This window comes from Rhinolophus sinicus, linkage group LG18 (assembly GCF_036562045.2).
Source record: "Rhinolophus sinicus isolate RSC01 linkage group LG18, ASM3656204v1, whole genome shotgun sequence".
Taxonomy (NCBI): domain Eukaryota; kingdom Metazoa; phylum Chordata; class Mammalia; order Chiroptera; family Rhinolophidae; genus Rhinolophus; species Rhinolophus sinicus.
In genome coordinates this window covers 2441240-2458950 of record NC_133767.1, presented here as the reverse complement: position 1 = coordinate 2458950, position 17711 = coordinate 2441240, and the positions used below count along the sequence as shown (strand labels likewise).

General features: G+C 37.4%; 1 protein-coding gene across 4 annotated transcripts in view; it reads left to right on the top strand.

Annotated features, from left to right (window-relative positions):
* Positions 1–310: 310 nt before the first annotated feature.
* The window catches only part of LOC109458211 (phospholipid-transporting ATPase ABCA3), a 56945-nt gene continuing 39544 nt past the window's right edge, over positions 311–17711 (top strand). The window contains exons 1-6 of one of the 4 annotated variants that reach the window (XM_019751672.2): positions 311–449; positions 2819–2992; positions 6084–6265; positions 7634–7771; positions 10573–10690; positions 14486–14640. In XM_019751672.2, the coding sequence (XP_019607231.2) occupies positions 425–449; positions 2819–2992; positions 6084–6265; positions 7634–7771; positions 10573–10690; positions 14486–14640 (792 nt within the window). In that variant the 5' untranslated portion in view covers positions 311–424. Of the gene's footprint in view, positions 450–2818; positions 2993–6083; positions 6266–7633; positions 7772–10572; positions 10691–13212; positions 13358–14485; positions 14641–17711 lie in introns of those variants that run through there. The other 3 variants (XM_074322936.1, XM_074322934.1, XM_074322935.1) reach the window with 3 other exon arrangements.

Sequence of the window (17711 nt, the reverse complement as noted above, 5' to 3'; positions counted from 1 at the left end):
TCTAGCTGACTGCAGCCTGCTGCCGCTGTCCTCTCAGAGGGGTGAAGGCACCGCTCACAAGTGTGGGTGCTTAGTCTCAGGCTGCCAGGAAGGTCAAATGTGGCTTTTATTGTCTCCACTATGGAAACTCACATACTGCTGAGTCTCTGAGAGAAAAAACCTTTCTGTAAGGAAAAGTTATTTAGTTGGCTTTCCATCTCATTGAGCTTCAGTCCCTGAGCCAGCCGTGTGCGCGCTCTCTTCAGGGCTGTCATTTTCTCCCTCTCCCCTTATGTTTACGTGACGCTTCGTAATGTGTGCCTTACAGCCTGTCACACTTGTTTTATTGTAGATTGTCAATGAGCCAGTCTTCCGCTACAGTGACTGTAGTTTCATCTTTGTCTTTCTTACATGTTACGCCATTGCTTCAATCTTCTTTGCCTTTATGGTTAGCACCTTCTTCAGTAACGGTGAGTCCAAGACTTCTCCTGTAACACGATTTCTGTTTTAATTGGACATAGTAGGATCATGTTGGGAAGCTCCTCCTAGCCACCTCACGTATGGTCTTGGCTTACGTTCTATCATAGGAGATGAAGGGCACATGAACTGATTTAACAGGAGGTAAAGAGACCATTGAAAATTAGTATGACCCAATATATATATATAAAGAATATATAAAATAAAATAAAGTTGTCACCAGTTAGAACTTAGGATACTTTCTGCAGATGTTGATTTCAAATCACCTCTGAAAGCATGTCAAGGAATGGAGGTATTCATTCATTCATTCATTCATTCATTCATTCATTCATTCATTCCGTATGTTCTTTGTGCACTTAACTATGTGGCAAGACTGTGTCTCATACATAAAGACAAAGGAAAAGTAATTCTCTATGTGAGTTCGCACAAGGAAAATATGTGTGACCGGATAACCCCAAATTGGTCTATTAAAGATTTTATAGAAATGATTCTCTATTAGCAATTTTATAATCACTCCCCAAAAGATTAAGGTGTATTTCTTTTTCTGGACCACAGGTATTAACCATTATTCCTCCCGTATCTTTCTCCTTAAGTGACCCATCAGACTATCATCCCTATTGAACTATTTTAGGGTATAAATTTAGTTTTTACAGTTAAGACTTAACTGTCAGGTAATTTAACTTTTAATGTATTATCATAGATATCATCAGCTGGTGGGTTTTCACAATTCACAGTCAGTATTCGCAGTTGTGCAGAAAAGAATTAACACAGCAGGCCTATTCTTAGAAAAGCCTGCTTCAAGGTTGGCCTTTGGCTGGCATTTGGGAACTTAAATTTTGGGAAGATGCTTTCCATTGATGGCTAACCCCCCCCCAAAAAAAAAAATCCCAAAAGATAACATCTGGTGGCGAGGATGTGGTGAAAAGGGGACCCTCGTGTACTGTTGGTGGGAATGTGCACTGTTGCAGCCACTATGGAAACAGTTCACAGGTTCCTCAAAAAATTAAAAGTAGAATTACTATATGCTGCAACAATTCCACTTCTGGATGTATACTCAAAAGAATGCAAGGTAGGATCTCAAAGAAATATTTGCACACCCATGTTCCCAGCAGTATTAAACCCAAGTGTCTGTCGGTGGATGGATAAAGAAAATGTGGTCTATACACACAATGGAGTGTTAGTCTACCTTACAAAATAAGGAAATTCTTCCATTTACATCACCATATGCGAACCTGGAGAACAGTATGCTAAGTGAAGTAAGCCAGACACAGAAAGACAAATACTACATGACACTACAGAATGGTGGTTGCCAGGGACTGTGGGTCGAGGGGAGCAGGGAGCTATTAGTCAACGGGTACAATGTTTCATTGTGCAAGGTGACTAAATCTTAGAGCTCTACTGAACAGCGTAATGCCTGTAGTTGACTGGATTGTACACTTGAAAATTTGCCAGGAGGGTAGATCTTATGTGAAGTTTTCTCATAACAAAAAAATAAAGAGGGCAGGAAGAAACTTTGGAAGGTGATGGATATCTTTATAGCCTAGATTGTGTTGAGGTTTCTTGGGTGGACACATATCTTCAAACTCATCAAGTTCTTTCTATTAAATATGTAAAGCTTTCTATGTCAATACCTAAATAAGGTGATTGAAAGGAAGAGAAAAATGGTGATTTATAAGCACCATGTTCTAACCAACTGAGCTAACCGGCCGCCCCCCAAAAATGGTAATTTATAGCATTATAATTTTATTTGGGTATTTTTCACTTTTTTCATCGATGATTTTATACCCTCTTGGTGATAATCTTGACAAGAACACTTTTCCTAGCATATAGGGTCCCACACATACAGACCTAACCATATCCAGCATCGGTAGTTATTTATTTATTCAACTATTTTTTCTTTTGAGTATCATGCTTTAGATTGGAAGCGTGTGTTAAAAACTTCATCAAGGGCTTTTTATTCTACCCGTAATTCCAAACTCTGAAAACACTAAGTATATTCAACTTAAATTAATAGTGATGGTACACATTTATAATTTCTTAAGCCAAGTGATCACGAATAAATTTTAGAAAGGAAAAGGAATTTTCCATAGCCCATGTATGGGTCAATCTTTGTTTAAATGACTCTAACTATTTATCACATGTGGTAAATATCTATACATGAACACACCTTACACATTAATTTATTCATTCAACATATACTTAGCACATACTGTGTACCAGACATGGGTGATACACAGCAAGCAAATTCCCTGCCCTCATACAGCTTACATTCTGGTCCTTTATTGTCGTATAAAAAGTTGTTTGTAGTCATTATTTTGCATAGTGCTTTAAACTGACCCTACACTTTCTTTCTTATTTGCAGTCCGTTTGGCTGTTACTGCTGGAAGCATGCTATATTTTGCCAGTTTCTTTCCATTTAAAACCATTACTCAATACTATGAACAGGTAACCCTCACCAAGAAGGTGGCTGCCTGTCTCAGCTCCAATGTTGCTTTGGCGCTGGGCATTAATCTTATGCTCAAGTTGGAAATAAATGGTAAGTGTTCGCCTTGCAAATTTCACCTTTGCTATTTCATCCCTAAAAAGGTAGAATAAGGCAGTGTGGGTGGCACAGTGAGTGAGGAGGTAAGAAATGTTAGAAAAATTATTTATCCCCAGATTTGTTTGTTATGAAAGCAATTATGTGAACTGTAAAAAAAATAATTTGAAGTGTGAAAAAATTTAAAAGTTCCCATCTCTCCACAAAACCCCCATTACACTCTTAAATAAAATAATTTTAAATCTCTTAATCTACTACTTGCTGTATTTCACCTGATACTATATATTAGACCTTCTCCTACAGAGACACACTCCATTTTCTTTTCACAGAGTTGTGTAATATTCCATTATAAAGGGGTCCTATAATTAACTAGTTCTCTGTCAATGCACATTTCAGTGATTTCCAATTTTTTTGCTGTTACCCACAATAGTACACGTATATTTGCTTATACAATATGCATACTAATATAAATAAGTTATTCGATATAAAAATGCTATTTTGTAAGATATTCGTAGCTTAATTTAAATTGCTAGTATAATAACCTTCAAAAAGAAAAGACCAATTTATTCTCCAGCAGCACATGAGTTTTTCTACATCCTTTTCGGTAATGCATTGTACTACTCATGTGAAAAAGCAAATATAGCTTCCTTATTTCCTATAAGTAGTTTTCCTCTAAACTGTACATTACTGGGCTGAAGAAAATAAATGTAATGTAAGTGTAATCCAATGATTTATTCACATTCTTCTGAATCAGTCAGTCTTTTAGCCATCTCTCTTGTATTCTTCAAGATGGTATGTGTGGGGATGGGAACTTAGGAATCTCTTACAGTGGATGGAAATGGAGACCTCAAATCTCTGTGATATCTTCAGATCTTTTGCCTCTATAGTTGAGTACCTAGCCTGAGCTGACGTTTGTGTGGCCTGTTTGTGTGGCCTGTGTAGCACAATGGACTGGTTCCTCATCTGTTAGAAGTGTGGTTCTGGCTGCTTGCCCCAGACTTAAAACCCTCATCCAGTTGTCCGCCGTTTTCTGGCCTTCTCTGAGACTCTTTGGCCTTCACAAACACTTGGAAAGTTATACAAGCTCTGACTGACTTTTAAGATATGAGGAGCCAGTAGCTCCACTTGAGGCCCATTTATCCAGCCGCCTCACTGTCCACTACCAATGCCACCGTCACAGTGTTGGATATTTCTACATGATCCCACCAGAACAGTTCTCCAGGGTTTTCCTGAAATAGGGAAACCTGTGACTCATGTACCTGTCCTCTGTCCTTTGCCCTCACTCTTTTCTTCTTACTGGGGCGAGGGGTACCTTTCCTCCTTGTTTTCCTTTCTTGAATGGACTTCCTTTCCAGAATGACATTTGCATTCCTTTCCAGAATGACATATCTTCCCTAAATTAATGTAATCAAGCTTGTCTGTCTTTTCCTTCAGTTTGTATGCTTTAGTTTTACTCAAGGAATCCTTTCATATCCATAGTCATAAAGATGATAATCTTATATTTTTTTCTAAAATGTGTGAATTTTTATTTTTACATTTGGATTTTCAGGGAGCATAGAGTTGATACTTCTGTTTGTCATTAGGTAAGAACCTAATTTTATTTTCAAAATGAAAATCGAGCTATTACAATCATTTATTGTACAATTTGTTGTTCTCTACTGGTTTCTAATTCCACCTTTGTCTTACGTCAAGTTTCCATATATGCATGGGTCTATTTCTGACGATATTTTCCATCCTGTTGATCTTTTTCAATCTATTGTTGCATCAGTACTTACAATGGTTTTACTCATTGTAGCTTTATAACAAGCCTTAATATCTGTTAGTCATGTAACCATACTTTGTTGTTCTTCAGTCATTCTTCTCACTTTGTTTTCCACTTGAATTTTAGATCACTTTGTCAAATTCTGTGAAAAATCTTATTGGGATTTAGTGAGAATTTCATTGCAGTTACTGATGAATGAGGAGGATTGAGGATACTTAATTTTCTCGTCTGTAAACAAAAATCTACTTCCAGTGAGAAGCCAATTAGAAGAATATACGTATGATTTCTTAATGGATACTTGTATTAGTCTTATACATGAAGCATTAAGAATTCACTAGAATTTATCTAGGTTTGGGGTTTTGTTGACTTAACTGCAACAGGATGTCCACCTTTAATTTTCTAATTGAGTTATTTCTTATCAGGTTATTTTATTTAGTTACTGCTTCATTTCTTTGTTATTTCTTTTCTCTTTTAGGAACTCCTGTTGTATTTTGGGTAGAGAATTACTGAAGTTATGGTAGACTTTCTAAAGTTTATATTCTACCTTCATTTATTCTGTGGTTTCTAATTTGCTATTCACTGCCTCAAAATGGCTTTCATTTTGATAACCATTTTTAATCCTACTAAATAATTTTTATCTCAGACTATTTATATCTTTCTCAAAGACAATGTTCATGAATGTTCTTCTCACGGTGCTGGTCTATAGAAAAGGGAGGGCCCATGTTGAAGGAAGGGCAAGTTTCATGGGCCGTTGTTATCTTCATATCTAGCCTCTTTGAATTAGGAGTTTACTGCAAGCCCTCGTGTTTTTCAGTTGTGCGGCACTCTGCCTGGCAGTAGACGAGGTAGAAGAACACTGGATTACTTGTCTTCTTTTGGTGACTTCCTTTTTCCCTTTCCATCAGGACTACATATACGCAAAACGTTTTCTCTTCTGCTTGGCAGTCAGCACCCAGCCATAGTGCTGTTGAATATTTTTCCAAATTTGTGTATCCCGATGGTTATTTCAGTGGGAATTTAGCATGAAGGATAAAGTAGAAGGATAGGATATAGTAGATTTGCTTTTTATTTGACTTTTTTATTATTTTTCTTTCAGTTGTTGACTTTGTCTCAGTCATTCCTATTTATTTTTGTAAATTTTGAATGGAGGAGGGGAGAAACCAATGTTGTTACATATTCCATCATTTTCTTAGATGACCTACATACTAAGGGTATCAACATATAGATAATTCAGAGCAATGAAATTTAGAGTATCAACAACCTTTTTTCTTTAATGTTTCAATCACTGAGCTGTCATTTATGGTAAATACTTCCTTTTTGTTTCAGAAGTTGGTGTTAAGTGGCATAGTCTTTGGACACCAGCCAACCTTCAGGATAACCTCATTTTTGCCTATATATTGGGAATGCTTTTACTTGATGCTTTCTTGTATGGCCTTGTGACCTGGTATGTAGAAACTGTCTTTCCAGGGCAGTACGGCATGCCCCAACCATGGTACTTTTTTCTTACGGTGAGTTCTAATGCTGCTTATTGGGAAAGCCCACAGTCCTTATGAGCCTATTTCGTAATATTTAGGATCAAATCAAAAGGTCAGGTGCAGAATCATTTTCATCTGGATACCAACTGTAAAGAAATGCTAGCCCTGTTCTTGATACTCCTTAAAGTCTTCCACATGTGCAAATGCACAGTATCTCTGGATAAGACTGAAACCCCATACATTAAAAATTATGAGTAATACAACCCTTCTTCAGCCAAGTGGTACATAGTGGATTAGATCAGAGAATAAAGAAACCTAAAATATCTGCACATGTTGTTCCCAGCTAAACTAATGTGTGATGGTTTCTTAGATCTTAGTGAGAAGAGGGTTAGGTATTTCCTATGTCTGTTCTCAATCACTTGCTTCTTTTCAGTTGTTAGACCAGTGTGCTTAACACTGGAGAACATCTGTATTTTGCCCTCCTGCTCCCTTACCATTACTGGATAAGTGTGGACAAAGAAGATATCCTGACCAAGTGTGATAAAATGCACTGGCTGCAGCCTCATTCTAGAGTAATTCCATTTGTTCCTATTTATTAACCATAGCACTTTAAAAAGAGTTTTTGCTTCTAAATCCTGGAGATTCAAATCATATATCAATTTGCTACAAAATGTAATCCCTGAAAGGATGCTACAACTTTCTCCATCTCACAAAATAAACCAAGCTGAAGTGTTTTCAAGTTCGTTTAGTACATTTACAGTGTACATGCACACACCTAATTCCAAAATATTTTTATCACCCCAAAATAAATTCCTGTATCCACTAAGAAATCACATCATATTTTTCCCTACCCCAAGCCCCTAACAACCACTAATCAGCCTTCTTTTTATATGGATTAATCTGGATGTTTCATATAATCTGGATATTTCATATAAATGTGATATGTAGCATTGACTGATTTTTATATATTGAACAACCACTGCATTCCTGGGATAAATCCCACTTGGTCATGATGTATAATCCTTTTGATACTGGATTCAGTATGCTAGCATTTGGTTGAAGATTATTGCGTCTGTATTTGTAAGGGATATTGATCTGTAGTTTCTTTCCTCAGGATATCTTTGTCTGGCTTTAGTGTCGGTAATATTGAGCTCATAGAATGGTTTAGGAAATGTTTCCTCCTCTTACAATGTTTGGAAGGCTTGGAGAAGGATTGTTGTTAATCTTGTTTCAATGTTGGGTAGAATTCACCAGTGAAGCCATCCGGTCTTGTACTTTTCTTTGTAGGGAGGCTTTGGTCACTGATTCATTTGCTTTGCTTTCCTTGTTGTAGGTCTGTTCACATGGAGTGCTTCATTTCCTAATGCTCATTTTGGTAATTATATTTGGTTTTCTTTGTAGCGCTCATACTGGTTTGGCCAATCAAGCATTAGTAAGGGAGAAGAAGACGTGAAAAGCTGTGGGAGAACTCAAAGCAAATATTTTGAGGCTGAACCTGCTACAGTGGTGGCAGATATCCAGATTGAACATTTGTACAAGGTACTGTTTCAAAGAGAGAGCCCTTTATCAGTGCCTGGCCAGTGGGCAGGCGGGTGGGTGGGGACCATGGAAAGGGCAGATGGCACATGTGGAGGAGCCGGCTAGTAGGGTCCATGTGTGGGCCAGACACTGGGTCCACAGGCAGGGAGTCCTGGTGTCAGAGTCTGCAGGTGATTGGGCCTGGTACCAGGGTCCACAGGTGAGCTGGTTACTCCACTTTGCTTTTAGTTCATGTTTGCCTGCTTTATTTTCCCCATTCTTTTACTGTTAACCTATTTGTGTCTTTACAATTGCAGGACAGTTTATATATATATATATATACATATAGTTAGTTTATACTCTTTATTCAGTCTGACGACTGCTGCTTTTCATTGAGGTGTTCAAGCCATTCACAGTTAATGTGATCATTGATATTATTGGTACAGTTTATATTATTCATCCCATATTTGATTTCTAGCTCTACCATATATTCTTTGTTTTCCTTCTCCTCTTGTTCTGCCTTCTCTTGGATTAATTTATTATTTTTCTGAGATTTCACTTCATCTCCCTTTTTTTGGTATTAACTATAACTTTCTGTTTTGATATTTTAATGGTTTCTCTTCAATACGTTGTACGACTTTAACTTATTACAGTCTGCATTCAAATGGTATTATAGCCTTTCACATATAGGATAGGAACCTTGGATCAGTTTTGCTTTTATTTGTACACTCAGAGCCTTCATGCTGCTGTTGTCATGCATTTTACTTACACGTACGTTATGGAACCTGCAATATAGTCTTATCATTGTGCTTAACTTTTCAGTTATATTTTCAGGAAGTTGCAAAGAATGTGATGTACAACTGCCGATACAGTTAATAATCCTGGTGTTCTCCAGTCCTTTGTTCTTATCTAGATTTCCATCTGGAATCATTTCCCTTCTGCCTGATAGACTAGCTTTGACCTTTCTTTTAGTGTAGGTCTGCTAGTGATTAGTTCTTTCAGAGGTTTTCTGTGTCTGAAATAGTCTTTATTTTAGCTTCACTTTTGAAAGATGCTGTCACTGGATATAGAATGTTAGGTTAAAGATGTTGCCCCACTGTCTATTCACATGCGTTGTTGCCAGTGAAATATCTGCTTTTGTGTGGTTTTGTTTTCTTGCATAGTTCTCTTTTTCTGGCACCTTTCAAGGAGTTTACTTTTTCCCTTATCTTTCTTTACCAAGGCTTCATTAAAGCAGGGACTATATGTGACTTACTTCTAGATATAACTCTAGCACATAGCACAATACCTGATACACCATAGGCATTCAATAAATAGTTTTTGAATGGAGAGTGATCACCCCTGGCCTAAATGTATTAACTGGACGTGGTGATTTATTGCATACAGTAGTTAATAGCAATGGAGACATGTAGGGTCATACTCGGGTTTCTCGTTTGTATGTTTAGGTGAATTTAGGGGCCGTTCACTGATCCAGGGAGTACAGTTGAGGACTGTATATTTTCAGGGCGTGGTAATGAGCAGAGTTTTAGACATACTGAATTTGAGATATTTGTAAATATTTAAACTTATGTTTCTGGTACGCGTTGGGAGATGTAGAGCTATAGCTTTGGAGAGAGAGAATGACTGGAACAGATTGTAGTACAGTCAGCAACTATACGGTAATTGGATTCATAGGAGAAAATTAGATTCCCTAGGGCAGTCCTTTTCAACTGGAAATGATTATGTCCCCCCAGAAAGAAAAGACATTTGACAATCTAGAAATACTTTGGTTGTCACCCCCTAGGCTGAGGGAGGTGAGGAGAGGAGTCTGCTGGCGTCTACAGGGTAGAAACCAGGGAAGCTGCTAACCACCCTGCAAGGCACAGGAAGGCCCCTCCAGAACAAAGAATCCTTTATTCAGAGTGTCAGCAGCGCTGCTGTGAGGGAGAAGCCCAGGCCTGCGGAGACCTTGCAGACATGCTCTCCTGGTGATTGCTGGTTAATTTGGCAGCACCAGCACGTCTTTCTAAGGTTTCTCCTGCATTGCAAAAGGGAGCCCATGAACTACCTTCCCCAAAATGTCCTTCTCTGTTTGCTTTCTATTATAGTTAGGATTTGCCAGTGAGAGGCACCTACACACAGACACCTACAGACAGGCAGGTTTTAGATCCACCTAGGTGAGTGCTTGGGAATAACAGGCTTTCTCATTTCAGACTGAAATATTGGGAATTTTCAAGAGACACGTTAGTAGGGTTTTCAAACATATTCTGTAAACGACCAGGTAAATATTTTAGGTTCCATGGACCTCACACAATCTCTGGCGCATATTCTTTTCTATTATATTTTAACAAGCCTTTAAAAGTGTGGAAACCATTCTTAGCTCATTGGCTGTACAAAAACAGATAATGGGCCATATTTGAGTTCGACATCTCCTGCTTAGAATCCCAAAAAATGTCTAGCATGCTCTTGTGAATCATCAAACTTCTGGCTGAAATCATGGCATCAACTTTTGTGATCGTTGGTGGCAGCTTCTGTGAGCTTCCCTAGCGCTTGCTACAGTGGAGTTAGCCCATAGCTACTATATTACACTCTTCATACATAGACTATAGGGAGGTCTCCATTTTCATTACCAACTATACGTATATATACCACTGTGCCTTCACACTTATTTTGACTAATATACAAACTCCGTGCAGCTGAAAATGCTGTTCCTTGTTCAAAACAACACATTTTTTACAACGAGTCTGATGATTAATGTTGTTTCTTCTAAGGATAGAGGATATGAGTGTCTTTAAATAACTGATAGTGACAGATATCAAGTTATTGTTTCTTTCATCCCACAGGAATTTGGCAACAAAGTAGCAGTAAACAACATGTCTATGAATTTATATAAGGGGCAGATCACTGTTCTTCTAGGAGAAAATGGAGCAGGAAAAACCACAACCTTGTCTATTCTCACAGGTACGTATTCAGCTCTGTCCAGAGCAGAAGTCAGTTTCCTTCTAAGGTTGTAAATCAGTCAACAACTTGTGGTGTTGAATGTGTTGTTATTTCAGTGTTGGTGTCATTAAGTTTCAGTTATTCACAACCAAGGTGCTTTATGTAAAGTGATAAATTCATTCATTTATTCAATGAACAATTTTATGTGCGAATTCTTTTTATAGGAACTGATAATACAGTGGTGGTTACAAGGTTGTTACACTCAATTTTATACTCTGGTGGAGATACAGACAAGAAACTTGAAACTTACACCATTAAGTAAGAAAGGAGATACGATATGTAGGATGCGATTCACTCAATAAAATGACACCTAACGTGTTTTGAGGATGAGGAATACGGAAGTGACATCAAATCTGGGGCAAATCAAAAGGCTATAAAGAGAAGGAAAGAAGAGTATTATTATAAGCAAAGACCAGAAGGCTCGAAAGCAGACATCTGTATCACCAGATCAGATTAGGAATTTCATGGCAAAGGATAAAGCTGGGTGAATAATCGAAAAGTCAGGTCATGAAAGGTTTTGGGGAAGCCATGCTATGAAGTTTACAATGTATGCTGAGAGCAATGAGAAGCCATGGAAGAATATTTCATGAAGCTTTATACTTTGGAAACATTGCCTTCACCAGGAAGGAAGAATGGATAAGGAATGCTAGGGACCATTAGGATAGTGAATCCATGTGCTGTGTTAGGTCAGTGTAAGTCCTAGAGGCTGGGGCAGGGCTGAGCCTAGTAGTTGAGACAAAATAGCCTCTCCTTTGATACAAAATCGATGGCAAAACTAAGTCAGGAGGGGAAGACGATACCCACATTCTCTATTTTATATGCTTGAACTGACTCCCTCTAAATATCAGTTAAAACTTGTCTTAAAAGAATGACTTTTTAGTTAACGTCACAGAGTTGATTTGAATTTTTCCTTCATGATGATATGTGCAAAATATATGTAGTTGATAACGCTTTACATAAGTTGTCTTAGAACACACTCTGTGCTTTACGTGTGATCTCAGAACGCATATTCTGCCCTTTCCCATCTGCGTATGCTCATGCGTTTTCTCTCATTGGAAATGCCTAAAGTCAGCTCTCCACCTATTGAAATCCTATTCATACACCAACATGCCGCTCACACGCAACCATCCAGAACAGAGGAGGTAGCTCCGAGTTCCAGTTCTTCACAGATAAAATTGGTAAACAAGCATGCAAATGTCAGAACCAATTTTGTCAGAACTCTGTAAACAGGCAAAGACTTAACAGCAATGAAGTAATGCTAAATGAAGAAAAAGGCAACTTAGAAACAGTAGGAGGTGAGGGCAACATCAGCAACGTGATGGACTTGGAAGCTCCAGGCCCTCATCGCTGCAGAGACACTGAGTTAACTACAACATACAAACAAAAATACCTTTTCTAAGAACTCTAGAAGCCAGTTTGGAAGCCGCAGCATGCAGATGAATGCATAGCCAATACCAAAATGGGTAGGAAGTTTGGGGTATTTTCTCACCTCATCCTCCCCCCCAATCACATGGCATGATCAGGAAGAAACTTCCCAGTTCAAAGCTCCACCATTGGAACAGCCACATGCAAAGGAATGAGCTGGACCACTGTCTTTCACCGTTCACTAAAATTAACTCAAAATCGTTCAAAGACATGAATGTAAGATCTAAAACCATAAAACTAGAAGAAAACATAAGCAGTGAGCTCCTTGACATCAGTCTTGCCTATGATATTTTTGGATTTGACATCAAAAACAAGGGCAACAAAAGCAAAACTAAACAAGTGGGGCTACATCAAACTAAAAAGTGTCTGTGCCGCAAAGGAAACCATTCACAAGATGAAAAGGAATATACTAAATGGGAGAAAATATTTGCATATCATATATCAGACAAGGTGTTAACATCCAAAACATATTAAGAAAGAATTCATACAACTCAAGAGCAAAAACAAAAATTGATTAAAAAGTGGGCAGAGGATCTGAATAGACATTTCTCCAAAGAAGACGTACAGAGGACCAACAGGTACATGAAAAGGTGCTCAACATCACTAATCATCAGGGAAAGGCAAATCAAAACTGCAATGTGAGATCGTCTCACATGTGTTAGATATACTATCAAAAAATACAAGAGATAAGTATTGGAGAGATTGTGGAGAAAAGAGAACCTTCCTTCACTGTTGGTGGGAATGTAAAGTGTGCAGCCACTATGGAAAACAGTATGGAGGTTCCTGAAAAAACTAAAAATAGAACTACCATCTCCAGCAATTTCACTTCTCAGTATTTATCTGCAGAAAATGAAAACATTAACTTGAAAAGATATCTGCACCCCCATGTTCACTGTAGCATTATTCACAATAGCCAGGACATGGAAGCAACCTAAGTGTCCTTTGATGGATGAATGGATGGGTAAAGAAAATGTGGCATTGATCTTCCTGCCAACCTGGATTGCTCACCTTAGTATTAACCCTGTGTGTGAAAAATCTCTTTCTTAACTCCTTTGCAGCCTCTTTTCACTGCAGTGTAGCCTTTTCCCTAACTCAGTAGTTCTCAAAACCTGGTCCTCTACCAGCAGCATCTTCAGCATCGCCTTGGAATGTGTTAGAAATGCACGTTCTCATCGATGGATGAATGGACAAAGAAGATACGAGGTAGATATATGTGCATATATATATCTATATATCTATATATCTTATATATCTATAGATATATCTATATATCTTATTCAGCCATAAAAAAAGAAGGCAGTCCTGCCATTTACGACAGCATGGATGGACCTTGAGGGTATTGGGCTAAGTAAAATAAGTCTGAGAGAGAAAGACAAATGCCATATGATCTAACATATATGTGGAATCTTTTTTAAAAAATTGAACTCATAGAGAAGAGATTGCTTGTTGCCAGAACCAGGGGATGAGGGCTGGGTTAAATGAGTACAGGGAGTCAAAAGGTATAAATTTCCAGTTATAAATAGTCATGGGGATGTGATGTACAGCATGAAAACTATAGTTAATACTGTATTGTATATTTCAAAGTTGCTAAAAGAGTAAATTTTTAAAGTTCTCATCACAAAAAAAACTATATATGGTGACTGATGTTAACTATACTTATTGTGGTGATCATTTCACAATATGTACAAATATCTAATCATTATGTTGTATGTCTGAAACTAATCTGTTATATGTCAACTATATCTCAATTTAAAAAAGAATACAGAGGGTTCCAAAAAAATGTCTACATATTTTAAGAAAGCAAAATAACTGCATTAAAATTGTAATACTCAATATATACCAATAACAAAAGATGAATACAAGTCATGTGTATACATTTTTTTTTGGACCCCTGGTATATATTAAAATAGAATAAATTATTCATAAGGTTTAAATGGACTTAATGATTTCTTTTTTACATGTTACCAAATAGTTCCCCACAAAATCTGGACTGGTTTTTATTAATATTTAAATTTCTTGAGGACAAAGTATTATATTCCAGATCTTTGTTTTTCATAGCATCTAACAGGATCTAGTATGGTTCACAAATACAGTAACTGGCTGATTGCAATGTGAATATATTGGAATATAGCAAATTTTTTAATTTTTTATCAATATAATCCATACCCATTGCAGCAAATTAGTGTATATATAAGTGGAAAGACAATTAGAAGATAGCTAATCCCACCCCCAGAGTGATCCACAAGGACACGGAATTTGATATGCTAATTAGCAGGCATCACTTTCTCTCCCCAAAGCTCAGCTTCAGACGTGTTTCCTGCTTACTTGTAGGTTGTTGCCCTCCTACCAGAGGGGAGGCCTATATCAACGGATATGCCGTCTCAAAGCACAGAGTCCATGTTCGAAAGCACATGGGCTTCTGCCCTCAGCAGAACTTGCTGTTCGGTGACTTGACGCTGTCAGAGCACCTTTACTTCTACGCGATGGTAAGTCAGACTTGTTTTTTTAATTACACAGTCATTTTAACTTATTTCTTTTGATATACAGAGCTATGACTTTTCACACAATTCACCAGCACTATAATCAAGATGCAGAACAGTTTCATCCCCTGCAGCACCCGCACATGCTGTTTGGAGTCATCCCTCTCCCCGCACCCCACCTTCCCCTGCAACCACCGGTTTACCTTTCATCACTGTCGTTTTGTCCTGTTGAGAATCATATCAATGGAATCGTATAGTATGTAACCTTCAGAGATTAGCTGCTTACACAGACTAAAGCCTTTGAGATCCATCCGTGCTGTTGCGTGAGTGGTAGTGTGTTTCTTTTCATTGCTGAGGAGTATTTCCTGTTTGGATGTTACACAGTATACCAATCGGAGGGCATTCGGGTTTTCTGCAGGCTTAGTGAAGATGATTAAAACTGAATTTCATGTACAACGTTTTGGTGTGTAAGCATAAGTTTTCATTTCTCTCAGCGTTGGATTACTGTATTGTATTATAAGTATTTGTTTAACTGTATCAGAAGCTGCCAGACTGCTCTCCAGAGTGGGGGTATCCCTTTGAACGCCCACCAGCAATGGGTGGGAAGTACAGTTGCCCTGCATTCTTGCCCAAATTTGGTATTGTTAATACTTTTTTAAAATTGTAACCACCCTACTATGTGTGTACGTGTATCTAATCATGGCCTTAAACTGCATTTCACGGACGGCTAATGTTGACCAGCCTTCATGTGCTTATTTGCCATTTTTATACCCTCCTTGATAAAATATTTGTTGAGGCCCTAGTCCATTTTTTAAATTTGGGTTTATTTCTTACAGAATTTTTTAGTTCTTTATCTGTTCTGGATATATGTCCTTTGTTTGATAGGTGCTTGGCAAATATTTTTCCCCAAATTTAGCTTGTCTTCATTTTCTTGACAATGTCTTTTGCAGAGCAAAAGTTTTTAATATTAAAATCCAATTTATCACATTTTTGGTAATGGATCCTGCCTTTGCTGTCTTTTCTAGAACTATCCTCAGGACATGAGGATAGTCTGTATTTTCTTTTAAATTTTTGTAATTTCACTTGTGACATTTAGATTTATGATCCAGTTTTAGTCTGTGAATAAAGGTGTAAAATTTAGTTCTAGGTTCGTTTTCTTGCATATAGATGACCAATTGTTTTAATACCTTATGTTGAAACACTATTCTTTCATCTTTGAATTGCACATTTGTCAAAGATCAAGGATGATTATTATTATTATAGCTGCTTAGCCCTTTCAGGTAAGTGTTTTAAACTATTTTTTGTGTATCTACAAAAGTTCTGCTGTGATTTTGATTGGTATTACTTTAAATCTACATATTACTTTGGAGAGAATTAGCAGTGTTACTATGCTGGGACTTTAAATCCTTGAACACAGTATCTTTCTCCCTTAATTTAGGTCTTTGATTTCCTGTATCACCATTTTCAGTTTTCAGCATACAGATCCAATATTTATTTCATTTATTTTGTTAGTTATTGAGTTATTTATTGAGTTTTTCATTGAGTTATTTATATTTGTGTGTGTGTGTGTCATTATTTGGAGCTTTAAATTTTTTATTTCCAGTTGTTTGTTGCTTATACATAGAAAAATGATTATCTATGTATTGACCTATTATTCTCTGACCTTGCTAAGCTCACTTATTAGCTTTGGAAGGGTTTTTCTTTTTAGATTCCTTGATTTTATTATTTTTAAAAAAATTAAGGGTGCATACTCTCTTTTTTGAAGGTTTTTATTAAAATATAGCTAACATACGATATTACATTAGTTTTAGGGGTACACCATAGTTATTCAACATTTATATACCTAAGGCAGTGATCCCCATGATAAGTCCAGCAACCATCTGACACCGCACCACGTTATCACAATATTACTGACTATATTCCCTTTGCTGTACATTACATCCCGCTGACTTACTTGTTTTATACCTGGATATTTGAACCTCTTATTCCCCTTCACCTCCCCCTCCCTTTTTTAATTTTTCAATTACAGTTGCACAGCATAGTGGTTAGACATTTATATAATGTAAGTAATGATCCCCCCGACTAGCCTAGTACCCACCTGGCACCATACATAGTTATAATTGACTCTATTTCCTGTGCTGTGCTTTACATCCCCATGACTATTTTGTAACTGCCAATTTGTACTTCTTAATCTCTTCACCTTTTCACTCTGGCCCCCCTACCCCCTCCCATCTATCACCCTGATAAATCTAGTACCTGTCTGACACTATACATAGTTATTACAATATTATTGACTGTATTCCTTATGCTACACCCTACATCCCCATGACTCCTTTGTTCCAACCAACTTGTACGTCTTAATCCCATCCCCTTTTTTTACCCATCCCCCCAACTCCCCCGCCATTTGGCAGTCATCAAAATGTTCTCTGTATCTATGAGTTTGTTTCTGTTTTGTTTGTTTATGTATTTTGTTCTTTAGAGTCCACTTATAAGTGAAATCATACAAGATTTGTCTTTCTCTGTCTCACTGCACTCAGCACAACACACTCTGGGTCCATCCATGTTGTTGCAGAAGGCAGGATTTCATTCTCTTTTATGGCTGAGTGATATTCCACTGTGTGTGCCACCTCTTCTTTATCCATTCATCCATTCAGGGACACCCGAGTTGCCTTCATATCTTGGCTATTGTAAATAATGCTGCAATGAACATATGGATGTACATGTCCCTTTGAAATAGTGTTTTGGATTTCTTTGGTAAATAAGAAGTGTGATTAATGGGTCCTCCCTGGTCGCTTTCATAGCCTTTGTTTTAAAGTTTATTTTGTCTGGCATAAGTATTTCTACCCTAGCTATTTTTTTTTTTTTTTCATAAAATATCTTTTCCTATCCCTTTACTCTCAGTCTGTGTGTGTCTTTTGATCTGAAGTGAGTCTGTTGTAGGCAGTATATGTAAGGGTTTTGTTTTCTTATCCATTCAACCACCCTCTGTCTTTTGATTAGAGCATTTCATCCATTTACATTGAAAGTAATTGTTGATAGATATGTAGCTATTGCCATTTTACTATTCATAATTTTGA